This window comes from Periplaneta americana, chromosome 3 (assembly GCF_040183065.1).
Source record: "Periplaneta americana isolate PAMFEO1 chromosome 3, P.americana_PAMFEO1_priV1, whole genome shotgun sequence".
Taxonomy (NCBI): Eukaryota; Metazoa; Arthropoda; class Insecta; order Blattodea; family Blattidae; genus Periplaneta; species Periplaneta americana.
The window spans coordinates 99,222,283-99,234,868 of record NC_091119.1 but is presented as its reverse complement, the minus strand read 5'-3'; the positions used below and the strand labels follow the sequence as shown (position 1 = coordinate 99,234,868).

Genomic DNA, 12,586 nt, shown 5'->3' with positions numbered 1-12,586 from the left:
AATTTTTGGATTTCAATGACTTCCCTATCATTATGGGTGATTCTTTTTCACCTGCAGCATTACAATAAAAGAGCAGGGATATTCTGTCTTTTGCCAACTTTTCTCCTTTACACTCTTCTTTCTTAAAAATGTTAACTTTTGTTAGAGAGGGACCTGTCTCGTCGACATTGTAAATGTCTCTGAGTTCACATTCTGCAAGAATTGGAGGCAGTCTGTTTTTCCATTGTTCAATATCAATGGTTGAAATGTCAATTTTCCACTCAACACAGAACGAAATGCAATGTTATGCCGTTTTCTAAAGAACTCTAAAACCATCCATTACTAGCTATAAAAATGCTTACATTGAGTTTTTTGGAAATTTCATGAGCTTTCACTTGAAACATAGGCCCACTTACTGGCAATTTCTTTGCTCTCACACATTTGAACAATTCATAAACAAAATCGTTCACATCACTAAAAACAGATTTTCTCTTCCTTTTTGGACATCATACTGACCTAAAACATACTGTAACATTTTCGATAGAAAAAGTCAGTGTTTCAATTCTTTAAAAACGAGTAAGAATTTACAGCAGTGTGAGGTCGGAGTGGACACAAAAAAAAAAAAAAGCCATAAAACAGTAACCAACTTGCCCGAATATGTGGAAGGTGTACTGCTGTATAGTTAGCTATTGTCCTCATGATATTGCATCCTATCCTCTAACCATCGAAAAATAGGTCATATAGTATCCACGAAAACATTTTCTGTTTGACAATGACTGTTATAGTCAGGCATGAGGTAGCCACTAAATAAAGAGAAAATTTGTGTTGTTCTTATGGAAACTTCAATTGCTTCCAGAGAAAATTGTCTTTCAGCCAGGTAGCCGCTTAACTGAAGTGACTGCAAAAGACAGGTTTTACTGTATATCTCCCTTTAACAAAACACCACTGTTTGCTCTCCCCTCTTTTAGATCAACAATGAGTTAAACATAACACAGATATCGAATGTTTGTTGAGTGCTGGATTGCAGGCGTTAGCTTATTTTAGATCGAATGTCGCAACCTTTATCTCTCAGCACCAATTGGAATTTGAATTATTGGCAATTTTAATCTTTCCAGAAGATGTCAGTTAGCTAGACCAACCAGTTCACCAGTGTGCGTAAGTCATATTATTAAACACACCAGTTAAATGGCTTCACGTATCAAACCTTACCAATTCAAACCTGAACATGATTAGATTGAAAAGTATTCTAAAAATGTTTAAACTAACACTAAAAGCTGTTGCCGTAACTCTAAATTTCATTGTACATGAAAGAAATAGTGGATGACTCACTGCTAGAAAGACATTAAAAATATTTGTAAACATAAAAAATAACCTCTTTTGTCTGATTACGCATGTTTAGATTGTAAAGCATACTCGAAGCATAATAGCATTTATTAAACACAAACTGTACAATTTTCAGACTTCTTTTTATTTGTTCTGGACACCTGGCTTGGTATCCCACAGAGTGACAGCGATTATGGAACATTGGTAGAATAACAATGATGACGGGAAATGGGAGAACCCTGATAAAAAACCCACTTTGTTCACTATCCAGACGGAGATCGAACCTGGGTCGCCACGGTGCAAAGCAGAGAGACTATTATTGAATGCTTGAAAAAGTGTTTACATATATAAGACAGAATATCACAGCATAAGTTTAGACAACACTCAGCTATAACACAGAAGAGCACAGCACAAGCTTAGACAAGATACTGAATTTCGGCTTTGTCTTTACAGTGTAGGAAGTTCAGATTTTTACAGTAGAACCGGTCTCCAGCTCATTAGGGTGGCAGGAGGGTGAGTAAGTTTGCAGTAAGAATAAGGGAAAATGTGTGACCTTGCCAACCATAAATGCTTGTGAACGACTATAACAACAATGCCAATACAACCAATTAATTTTATTAATTGCATCAGTATTCTCTACTTTACATGCAAATCTCATAATTGATGTAATATTAATATGAAGTGTGTTTTTTTAATGAAGGCTACTTTTAGACTTCATTATTTTCATTCATGTGAAATTGAAGAAAACGTACATTATCCTTGTATTATTACTAGCAGTGTTCCTATGGACCCAGGTTCGATCCCTGGCATATCCCCAATTTATAACTTGTGTTGGGTAAGCCCGTGGTCCAGGTAACACAGGGGAATTCTGCAGGAGCTATGATTCCCCTGTGGCATCCCAACAAATCTCCATTGTCACATCTCATCGCTTGCGTAGCACAGACCAGCCTCCTATGGCACACACTGGGCAACAACTGTCCGTAAATTGGTCTACACAACTGACTTCATATGGGTGAATGACTAACAGTCAAGAATTGAGCCGTGCATGCCAGCTCAGCCGCCAGAAAAGCCCACTACAGCTCATTTTGACTAGGACGACATCTATACTATGGGAATTTTCCTATTTTCCTTCCTTATTGGCCAGCAGAGAATTATGGGTATGTAAGAAAGGGGGATAGTTGCAGTAAATTGCCATGTCACTCGAAAATCTCTAACCACATAACAAAGGTCAACTAACGTAATATATTGTGAAGAATGGTGCCTTCTGGATTGTGTTGGGGAGTGTGCGCGCGCATCTAGCAAGGTGCAGAGAAACAGGAACTCGAGCTTCGGTAGGAGCTGTAGCGCAGTACGAAGCGAGGGAAGAAGGCTATGGTGACTGTAGGGGGAGCAAGGAAACGTTTAGAAGCAGACAGTTCCTGAAAGTTCTGGAACCAGCGCAGCATCGAAGACTCTAGAAAGTGTGGTGCATAAATAATGCTCTAAGTTAAGTCCAGAGTCAGTCTTCGAGAGCAAGCGAAGTGAGCCCATAACTGTGACAGTGTACACCAGGCCAATTAGCTACATATTACACTAATCAGACTTCAGATGCATTTAAACAATTGTTCTTCCTCTCGTCAAGTGAGATGTAATGCCTGATAATAGAGGTACATATCAGCCAGAACCTCAATCAGAGGATAGTAGAAAGTATAATGCGCAAATAATTATAAAATTATTGATATAATGGGTACTAGTTATATATATTTTTAAACTAGAAGAAATGAGCTTCCAGATGAGGCAAAAAATATTATTTACCAAAATTTTGAAGAAATCTGACATTTCTAGAGTCGATTTGTACCTCTCCAACAATATTGATTTTTGTTACGTCTATGTGTAAACTAGTGCGTTTTTAAACATATCTCAGAGTTTATGCCTATAATAATGCAAAATTCACTTATGTTTAATTATAAATATTATTAAACATTGGACAGAAATTAATACATTACTATCATTACTTAGAATATATCGAATTATGTGGAAAAAACTTTTCAATGTAATTGAAACTGTAGAAGATGTAATCTAATTTATCTAGCATACAGTAGGTGCTAAACATGAACTAATTCTATTATTCATCAAAGTTTGAAAACCTCCGAGCCCCATTTTGGATAGCTTTCTCTGTAATACTTACCGTGTGGACAGAAGCTGAGCAAGCAACAGGTCTGTCAGTTCCAAGGCGAGCTGCAGCAGCACATACAGATCTGCAACAACAGTACTAATTATGACACCACTTTTTCTCTACAGGGACAGATACCAATCCATATAATAATATTATTCTGCTAATTTCCTTCAAATTCAGATACTCTTGATACCAAAACTATGATCAGGAATACGCCATCATCAATGTCACTGTCATATTTTGAAAATCAATTAACATAAAAACAGACACAAAAATGATAACATTGAATACAAGATTCAGAAAATTATCTTCCATAATATGAGCCGTTCAAAGTAGAAGTAGTGTAAGTCAAAATTGGGTATTGAGGTTTAAAGTAAAAATTCTGTAAAATTCAGCACAAAGTAGCAATTAATATGTCCTTCGTGCTATCCACTGACTACTAATAGTTTAAATAAATTGAATATTAATTGCTGTATTTCACAGAATGTTTCCTTTAACCCTCATTACCCATTTTTGACTTACATCACTTTTGCTCTGAACAGCTCATATATAGGTCGTGCTTCCTCTGTGTGTCAGTGATTTCCGTTTAGAATGACTGTAGCAGGAATGTGCAACTTGGTTAACACAATGAAAATTAAATACATGTAAATGTTATGATATTTAACACATCTACCAATACTTACTATATATCTGCTCATCCAACACTGCATGTGATGTGTTGTTAGAAAGGCCATTCTCTTCAAAAAACTGTGTCAAACTCTCTACCATCAAGCTGAGGACCTGCCTGCAAGCAAGTCACTGTACTTACAAACACTATAAAGAAACCAACTTTTTCAGAAATGTACAATTTGCTGGAAATCAAATCTCTCACGAATGAGATTTGAATCTGGACACATTTCATTAAATTTATGGTGGAAAAAGTGGCTGACTAGCAAGTTCTGTCTGTACAAGAGGTATCCAGAAAGTAAAGATACAACCCAGGTGGGAGAGAAAAACAAATCAGCCACCGGTGTGGCTCAGTCGGTTAAGGCGCTTGCCTGCCAGTCTGAAGATGCGCTCGGGTGCGGGTTTCATCCCTGCTTGGGCTGATTACCTGGTTGGGTTTTTTCCGAGGTTTTCCCCAACCATAAGGTGAATAGCAGGTAATCTATGGCGAATCCTCGGCCTCACCTCGCCAAATACCATCTCGCTATCACCAATCTCTTCTACGCTAAATAACCTAGTAACTTAGTTGATACAGCATCGTTAAATAACCAGAAAAAGAAAAAAACAAATCACTACTACGAGATTGGCAACACTGTCACATTTGACATACTTGTGCTTGTTCCACTGCAGTCTTTGAAATCGTTCTGGTCTACATGTTTATCTTCTTTGTGTGTTTTTAAAATGAACATGTCAATCCCAAATCCTGCCAAGAATGAAGTGCATTTTGGTGTTCAATTTCTAAATGCAAAACAAGTTCCCATTCAAATTCAATGGTAAATTGTACTTAAGACGAAGTGATGAGTAAGCAGAATGTGGAAAAGTAGTGTCATCAATTCAATGCACGAAGAACAGATATTCATGATGAAGAAAAGGACTGGCAGGCCAGCCACCTCTGGTCACCAATGATCTTGAAAATGCTGGCATTCCATGATCCCTGACATGCCCAATTCGTTTGTTTATGAGAGTGTGAAAAGAAAGTTAGGCTGCCATGAGCTGTGTTCATGGTGGGTCCAAAATATGTTGACAGAGAATTAAAAAAAAAAACTGAATGGGGTTGCACTACTATTTCTGACCTGTTATTCAGAAGAAAATTATGAGTTCCTTGATTCCATAATGATAGGGAACAAAATGTATTTCACCACACGTCAGAGAATAGCAAAGCGTTAATGGAGTAGCACCATTCTCTTACTTCACAGGAAAGAAGGGGGGGGGGGGTGAGAAGCAACTGAAAAAATCACGTCAATGGGGGCCAAAAGGGGGTTTTTCTCGTTGATTTTATTCCTCAAGAAACCACCATAAGCAATGCAGTATATTGCGAGGTAATGAAAATAAATAAAAAAAAAAAAACATCTGCCTGGCAAGAAGTTTGGTGAAGATGAAGTGGCAAAGTCTGCTACTACTCTGCTAAAGAGTTAAGACAGTGGACCAAAAGAAAGAAAAGTGCATGCCATTTGCAATTTCTATCATATAAAAGAAACCAACAAACCAATGCAATGACCATTTCTTTCATTTAATTAATGTTCAGGGCACAATATAAGGAGTAAGAAATAAATTGTGTGTAAGAGTATAGTCATTAGGCCAGTTTCACATGGAAAACACCTCCCTGGTCCTCTATCTTCAACTATATTAGAGAACATAGCAGAAGATAATGTTGAAGTCTCTGAAGACGAGAATGATGTCTATGTACGAGGCTGAGTCAAAAAGTAACTTTAATATATAAATAAAAAAAAAATCAGACTCACATAGTAGATCATAGTACTACATATATATATATATATATATATATATATAAAACATCTGTATAACAGGAATAGCAACAAAATGGCTTTAGACCTGGGAGATCGTGCATTGATGGGATATTCACGTTGAAACAATTGATGGATAAGAAGGTAGAGAGGGACAGAGAGGTCCATTTTACATTTATAGATCTGCAGAAAGCGTATGATACTGTACCTTTAGGTAAACTTTGGGAAACTTTGGAAGCAATGAACATAAAGAAAACCTATATAAGGGCGGTTAAAAAATTATATTGTGGATGTAGTAGTGTTGTAAAGGTAGGAAGCCACTTATCAGAAGACTTCGCAGTTACAAAAGACCTACGCCAAGGATGCTCACTTGCTCCAACTCTTTTCAAGATTTATCTCCAAGCAATTTTGGAACAGTGGAGGAAGAAATGTGGTCAGATGGGTGTACCAGTCGGGGAAGATACTTTATATAGCCTACATTTCGCTGATGAACAAGTGCTGATAGCAGCAGATGAAGAAGATTCCAGCTATATGTTTCGTAAATTGAGTGAGGCTTATAAGGAAGGGGGCCTATCAATTAATTTCAAGAAAACAAAATACATGGTTGTGGGTAGTCGCAGCAAGGTAAATTTAGATACTGGGGATACACAAATAGAAAACTCTGAGTCATTCAAATATTTGGGTGTTACCCTCAACAGTCAGGCCAAAAGTGATGAAGATATGAATAATAAGATTGGTCAAGGAAAGCGGGCCATAAGACAAATACACTCCTGTGGAATGACAAGGTAACAAGGAAAACCAAGACAAGTATATATAAAACTATAATAGAAAGTATATGTACCTATGGCTCTGAAATTTGGGAAATGAGAGACAGGATGAAGAAGAAATTGTTGGCTTTAGAAATGGATTACTGGCGCCGTAGTTGTCAAATTTCGAGGATGGACCACATTAGGAATCAGGATGTCCGTAATATAATGCAAGTATCAGGAGATATCTTACAATCAGTGGAAACTAAACGCCTGATATGGTATGGGCATCTCCAGAGAATGTCAGCCGACTGCTGGCCTAATAAGGTCTTCAACTGGACTCCCCCGGAAAAAAAGAGAAGAGGAAGGCCAATGAAAAAATGGAGCAAGGAGGTTCAGGAGGATATGGTCTGCAGGGGTCTAAAAATGGGCGATTGGCAAAACCGGAGTACCTGGAAGTTGAGAAGCGGGAGACGGCGACAGCCGTAAAATTACTCGCAATACATACATAACAGGAACACTTGCATTGAACGTAGTGGAGACTATGTTGAAAAAAAACGAAGTGTTTGTAGTCTAATTGTACATTTCAATTAATAAAATAATTATTAAGGTTGCTTCTTGACTCTCCTCGTACTATCTGACCAACTGGTTATGTCGTAGGGTCAGTGAAACAGGGAAATCACATGATAGTTACTTACTTTACAGAGCCTTTTTCTTTAAATTATTTTACACAGCTGTATAATATTACGGAGACTTCCAATTCCGAAAAGCAAACATTTTCAGGAAAGAGCCTAACACTCCAGCCACTAGCCTTTACAGAGAGGCCAACAGAGACAGGTGGAGGATATCGAGATGCGACATAACTCAGTTGGATAATAGTAAGGTGGTAAAAAAAATATCAACTTTATGCCAGAAACCTGGGCACCCCCCCACCCCTTTCCCAATTATTATATTACATGATACAGTAGTACTAAAATGATAAAGTTTTAAGTTTCTAGTGTAAGTGGAATGCAGTACCCAACTACACATTTTTTTAATTAAGCAATCAGTTTTTATAAATTTCGGCCAGGTAGCTCAGTTAGTAGACAGCTGGCTACAGACTGGAAGGTCCAGGGTTCGATCCCGAGTGGTGATGGGATTTTCTGGTTGCCAAACTTCCAGAACGGCCCCAATGTTCACTCAGCCTCCTATCAAATTGAGTACCGGGTCTGTCCTGGGGGTAACAGGTGGTCAGAGCATGGTGCCAATCACATCACTCATTCTAGTGCCGAGGTCACGAAAGCATGGGGCTCTACCTCCATGCCCCCTCAAGAACCTTCATGGCATGTAAAGGGGATATCTTCACCTTTTTTTAAAGGACAAACTACTCAGAGTTCTCAAGCTTCTTGTAGGAACAGGCAGGAATGCTGCAGATGCATATAATATAATTTACTGTCTTGTGAAAATGGAATGTGGTTGATGAAATAAGGGTACGTGTTTTGAAACCACTTCTGTCAATACAGGCAAAGTAAATGGTGTTTGTGCTTTGTTGGACAATAGACTTGGAAGGGAAATTTTATGTCCATCTTGAATCTTGAGTACACTACTTTTAACACAGCTGTAAGCCACAAGTGCTTATATAATTAACACTAGCAAGTCTGCCATTTTATCAATCATTTGAAATTTTATGGCTAGCATGCCACCATCACATACTGGAAATTATATGAGAAAATGTTTTATATTACTGTGTTTAGAACCATCAATCTCACCTGAAAAATTTCTTTTCAATAGATTCAAGACTTCAAAGACTGGAGCTGTCTGTAAAGATCATCAAAGTTTGAATAATTTTTTTGAGGATGACTACTTCATGTAACACTCAACTCTTTGACAAGTGTGTTAAAGTGCAAGTCTGAGCCTTGAGATGACTATATGGAAGTAAGAAAGTTAACATTATTAATTGTGGGTTATCCCTTAAAGTAAGTTCACTGGCAAGCACCAGGTCCAGTTCATCATGCAAGTTGGATGACAAAATTCATATGCCATGGAAATTTTTCTTTTTCATAACTAAAATGCTGTCAAAGTAACACAAAGGACAAAATTTAAAATAGAGCAGTTTGTAAATTTGGCTCCCTTTCATATTCCAAAATTTGGATTGAAATCCTACTAACTGAAAATGCGCCTGCTGCAGATCTTTTCTTTGGAAAGACATGAAAAATACCAATTTATTGACTCTGAAATAAGCCAAATGGTAAAAAAGACTTTGGAACACTATCTGTAGTACATTTTTGACGAACTAATTGCTCTGAGTATTTTCAGACAATGTATCACATATAACAAAGCAAAAATTATTGAGCATATGAACACTGATTCACCCCAGCATATAGTGAGGGGAAAGAAAACTTTTCTGAACAATGAAACATCACCGACAGATTTTGCTACAAAAAGAACATCAGATTTATTGAAAAACTACAAATCAATGATGAGACATTTTTGAGTTTATCACCAGGAGAATGAAATGGAATTCCACACTACATCCATGGAAAACGAGTTAAAGAGTCTTGCTGTCGTTAATCACACTGCCAAAAGTGATGTCATAAATAATAATGAAGAGGAGAAAACATTTTTAATGCAAGATGTGGAAGCAAATCGTGAAGCAATTCCAAATGAAGCTACAAAAACAATAGTGGCCGAAAGTGTGAAACAATCTACTTCTACTAGTTAAATAGCGATTGTGCACACTAAAACATGAGACAATGACAGCAAGTGCAAGTTCTATTTCATACATTGTAAAATGGCAGCCAAGTAGCTCTGTTGGTAGAGCAACTGGCTATGGACTGGAAGATCTTCAGGCCAATGAAAAATACTTTAAAAAATAAATATTGGTCTATAGTGAACTGAAGAAGACAGCCTTGTCCATATATAATAATGCATAAAGAATTCTGCATTTACCCTATTTGAACCAAAGACACCATTTTAATGAAACTCAACACATTATAGTTTACAACACACATCTGTAAGTTAACAGAAAGTTTACTACATAGTATCATACCTTAATGTTACAAAAGTCTGAAAATTGATCTCTGAAACTATCTTGGACGTTCATATGTGGTTTTTCTTCTTTTCACGGAAATATCAAGGTGTTACCTCAGATAGATCATGTCAATTTTTATAAGTTTTTATACTTCCACCATAACGAATAGAAAGAAGAAGTGTGCGCACTCCTATCTGTTCAGCATTGTCGAAGATGACCAAGAGAATTAGTGGCGCTGCGATCGGTATTGCTCAGTTGGAAGCGAATATCCATAAAAGAAGCAGTAGAGTGTTCGTTCATTTTGTTTTCTTTTTTAGTGTAATTAAGCGCGTTAAATACTTTAAGTGCCAATACACTAATCTGCAATTATTCGTACATGAGTGACAAGTGAGTAGCTCTCACGATTTATTTATTAAAGGACGAGATTATTATGTTTTTGTCGTGTTATATTTGAAGCAATGCCTTCGTGTTTTGTTCCAGGTTGTAGGGCGGGATATGGCAGAAAGGAAGCCAATAAACACTTTTTCCCCCTCCCAAGGACAAGGACGAATTTTATAAATGGTCAAGGGCGATCCCAAGAAAAGACAGGCCGTTGTCGCGAACAAGTTCTATTTGTGACTCTCATTTCTCAGACGATTTTATTGTTAAAGTAGACGTGTTCATTGTGAATAACGAAAAAGTTGAATTGCCGAGACTGAAGTGGGAATTAAAACCAGGTGCAGTTCCTCATATTTTTCCGAACCTGCCCAAGTACCTTCCAACGCCTATCAAATCCCAAAAACGACCAATACGGAAAATTCAAGAATCCACAACTCCTCGTAAAAGAAAGAGAAAGAATGAAGATTATCTTCCTGAGAGAAGCATGACAGATATTCCGGAAACAAGAGGTGAACCAAATTATGTTGATATTCAATCTTCTTCTTCTTCTTCTACTAATAAAGAGCTAACTGTAGCTTCTGAACCTCAGGAAAAAATAGCATATCTAAAAAACCAACTGAGATATGTAAATTGGAAGTTAACGTGCGCTAAGGTCTGTCTGTCATCAGCCAAAGCTAGAATCAACGCTTTAGAAAGAGAAGTTAAAAGTACAGAATTGCATTATAAGGACGCTGCAGGTCTCAGTAAAACGCAGAAAATAGTAGTAGATACCATGTTAAAAAAATGTAACATTAAGAATCCTAATGGAATGAGGTACAGCAGTGAATTCATTCTAGAAAGTTTATTGCTTAAAATAAAATCACCTAAAGGATACAGACATTGTTTACAACATGAATTGCTACCACTCCCTTCTGAAAAACACCTAAGAAAATTATGTAAGGGACTTAAATGCCCCTATGGGGTAAATCCGCACGCCATTGATGCTACAAAGATGAAGACGAAAATAATAAATACGGTGTATTAATATTCGATGAAGTGAAACTTAGGGAAGAAATTCAGTTTAATAATGCAACACTTAAAGTAGATGGCTTCGTTGATTTCGGGGATCTAACACCAGACACATAAACATCAACTGGCAAACCACGCTTTGGTGTTCATGTTTATTCCCTTCTTGCAAAGCTGGGTGCAACCCGTCGCGATTTATGCCAGTAGGAATGCTGCACCTGGGGATATTCTTGCAAAAATATTCATCCAAGTAATTCTGCAACTGGAGGAAGCAGGAGCAAGAGTTGTAGGCTTTACATGTGATGGAAGCCAAACAAATAAGAAAGCTTGGAAATCGTTAGGCATAAGTGGAAAGAAGGGTCAGTCTAAGTGTTTTATTTTAAATCCTGCAGACAATGAAAGAAAATTGTGGGCATTTTCTGACTTCGTTCATATCTTAAAATGTATACGAAACAATTTTAATTGTGAAAACGTCGTTTATTATAAGAACGAATTAATATACTTCAGTTTTTATAAATTGCTGTATAATGAAGATTCTTCAGCATCTAAAGGGCTTAAAGTGTGTCCTAAACTGTCTTCAGCACATGTAGAACCCTCTTCCTTTCAAAAAATGAGTCCAAGACTAGCCTTTCAGATCTTCAGCAACAGTGTAGCCAACGGCTTGAAATTTTATCGAGAAATTTGTACATCAGATTTCGAAGGCAGCGAAAGCACTGAACAATTTACAAGGGATTTAAATCAAGTTGCAGATTGCTTAAATTCAAGTATCTCCATTAAAGGTCTCTATAAAGGTTCGAATTCTCACACCGTCCTCATCAATTTTCTTCATTCCATCAACACTACAAACAATACTTTCGCATCTAACAGAACTATGGAATCTTTGAGAGTTTCTCTTCAAAGTACATTGGAATTGTGTGAATTTCTTTGGAGCAAAGGGTTCCGATATGTGTTAACTGCAAAATTAAATCAAGATCCCCTGGAACGCCATTTCGGAATCATGCGATCATTGAGCTGCGACGACCATCCTTCAACTATTGATTTCCTCCAATTACATATGTTGCAATGCATTTTACGTTCCTATAAAATAGGCCTTGTCATCTGGGGGGAACTGCAAACCAAAATCGGATGCGCCCTTGACATCTTTCGTGAACCAAATGCGTTTACAAGCCCGAAATGTAGAACAGCATAATAAAGAAATAAAAACATCGACGGAAAAGAATCTTAAAGAAAAAATTGTCCTTCAACATGATTTCGAATTTCAAGATTGGGAAAGTGCTATTCCAGAATTAGAAAATTCATCTACTCTCGCAGAGAAATGCTTGATATATCACCTAGCTGGGTACGTGGTGAAAAATAGTTCTAAATTTATTCAATGTAACCAATGTGCCCGCTCCCTCCGTCATCATGGACACAAATCACCGCATTCCGCACTTACAGAAATAAAGGATTACGGATCTGGTCGTGACATCTCCTTCCTGACTCATCCTTCGACGAGCGTGTTTCATTTGCTTATGCAAACAGAACAGACAATAAAAGAAAA

The 12,586-nt window shown here is 37.3% G+C and overlaps 1 protein-coding gene across 6 annotated transcripts in view; it reads right to left on the bottom strand.

Annotated features, from left to right (window-relative positions):
• Positions 1-12,586, bottom strand: part of LOC138696316 (uncharacterized) — an 85,459-nt gene that overhangs the window by 4,475 nt on the left and 68,398 nt on the right. For all 6 annotated transcript variants that reach the window (XR_011331322.1, XR_011331323.1, XM_069821105.1 and 3 more), the window contains exons 6-7: positions 4,141-4,241; positions 3,470-3,539 (exon numbers count right to left, since the gene is read on the bottom strand). Coding sequence is in view for 4 of the 6 variants with exons in the window: in XM_069821105.1 (XP_069677206.1) it covers positions 3,470-3,539; positions 4,141-4,241 (171 nt within the window). In the remaining 2 variants the exon portion in view is untranslated. The remainder of the gene's footprint in view (positions 1-3,469; positions 3,540-4,140; positions 4,242-12,586) is intronic.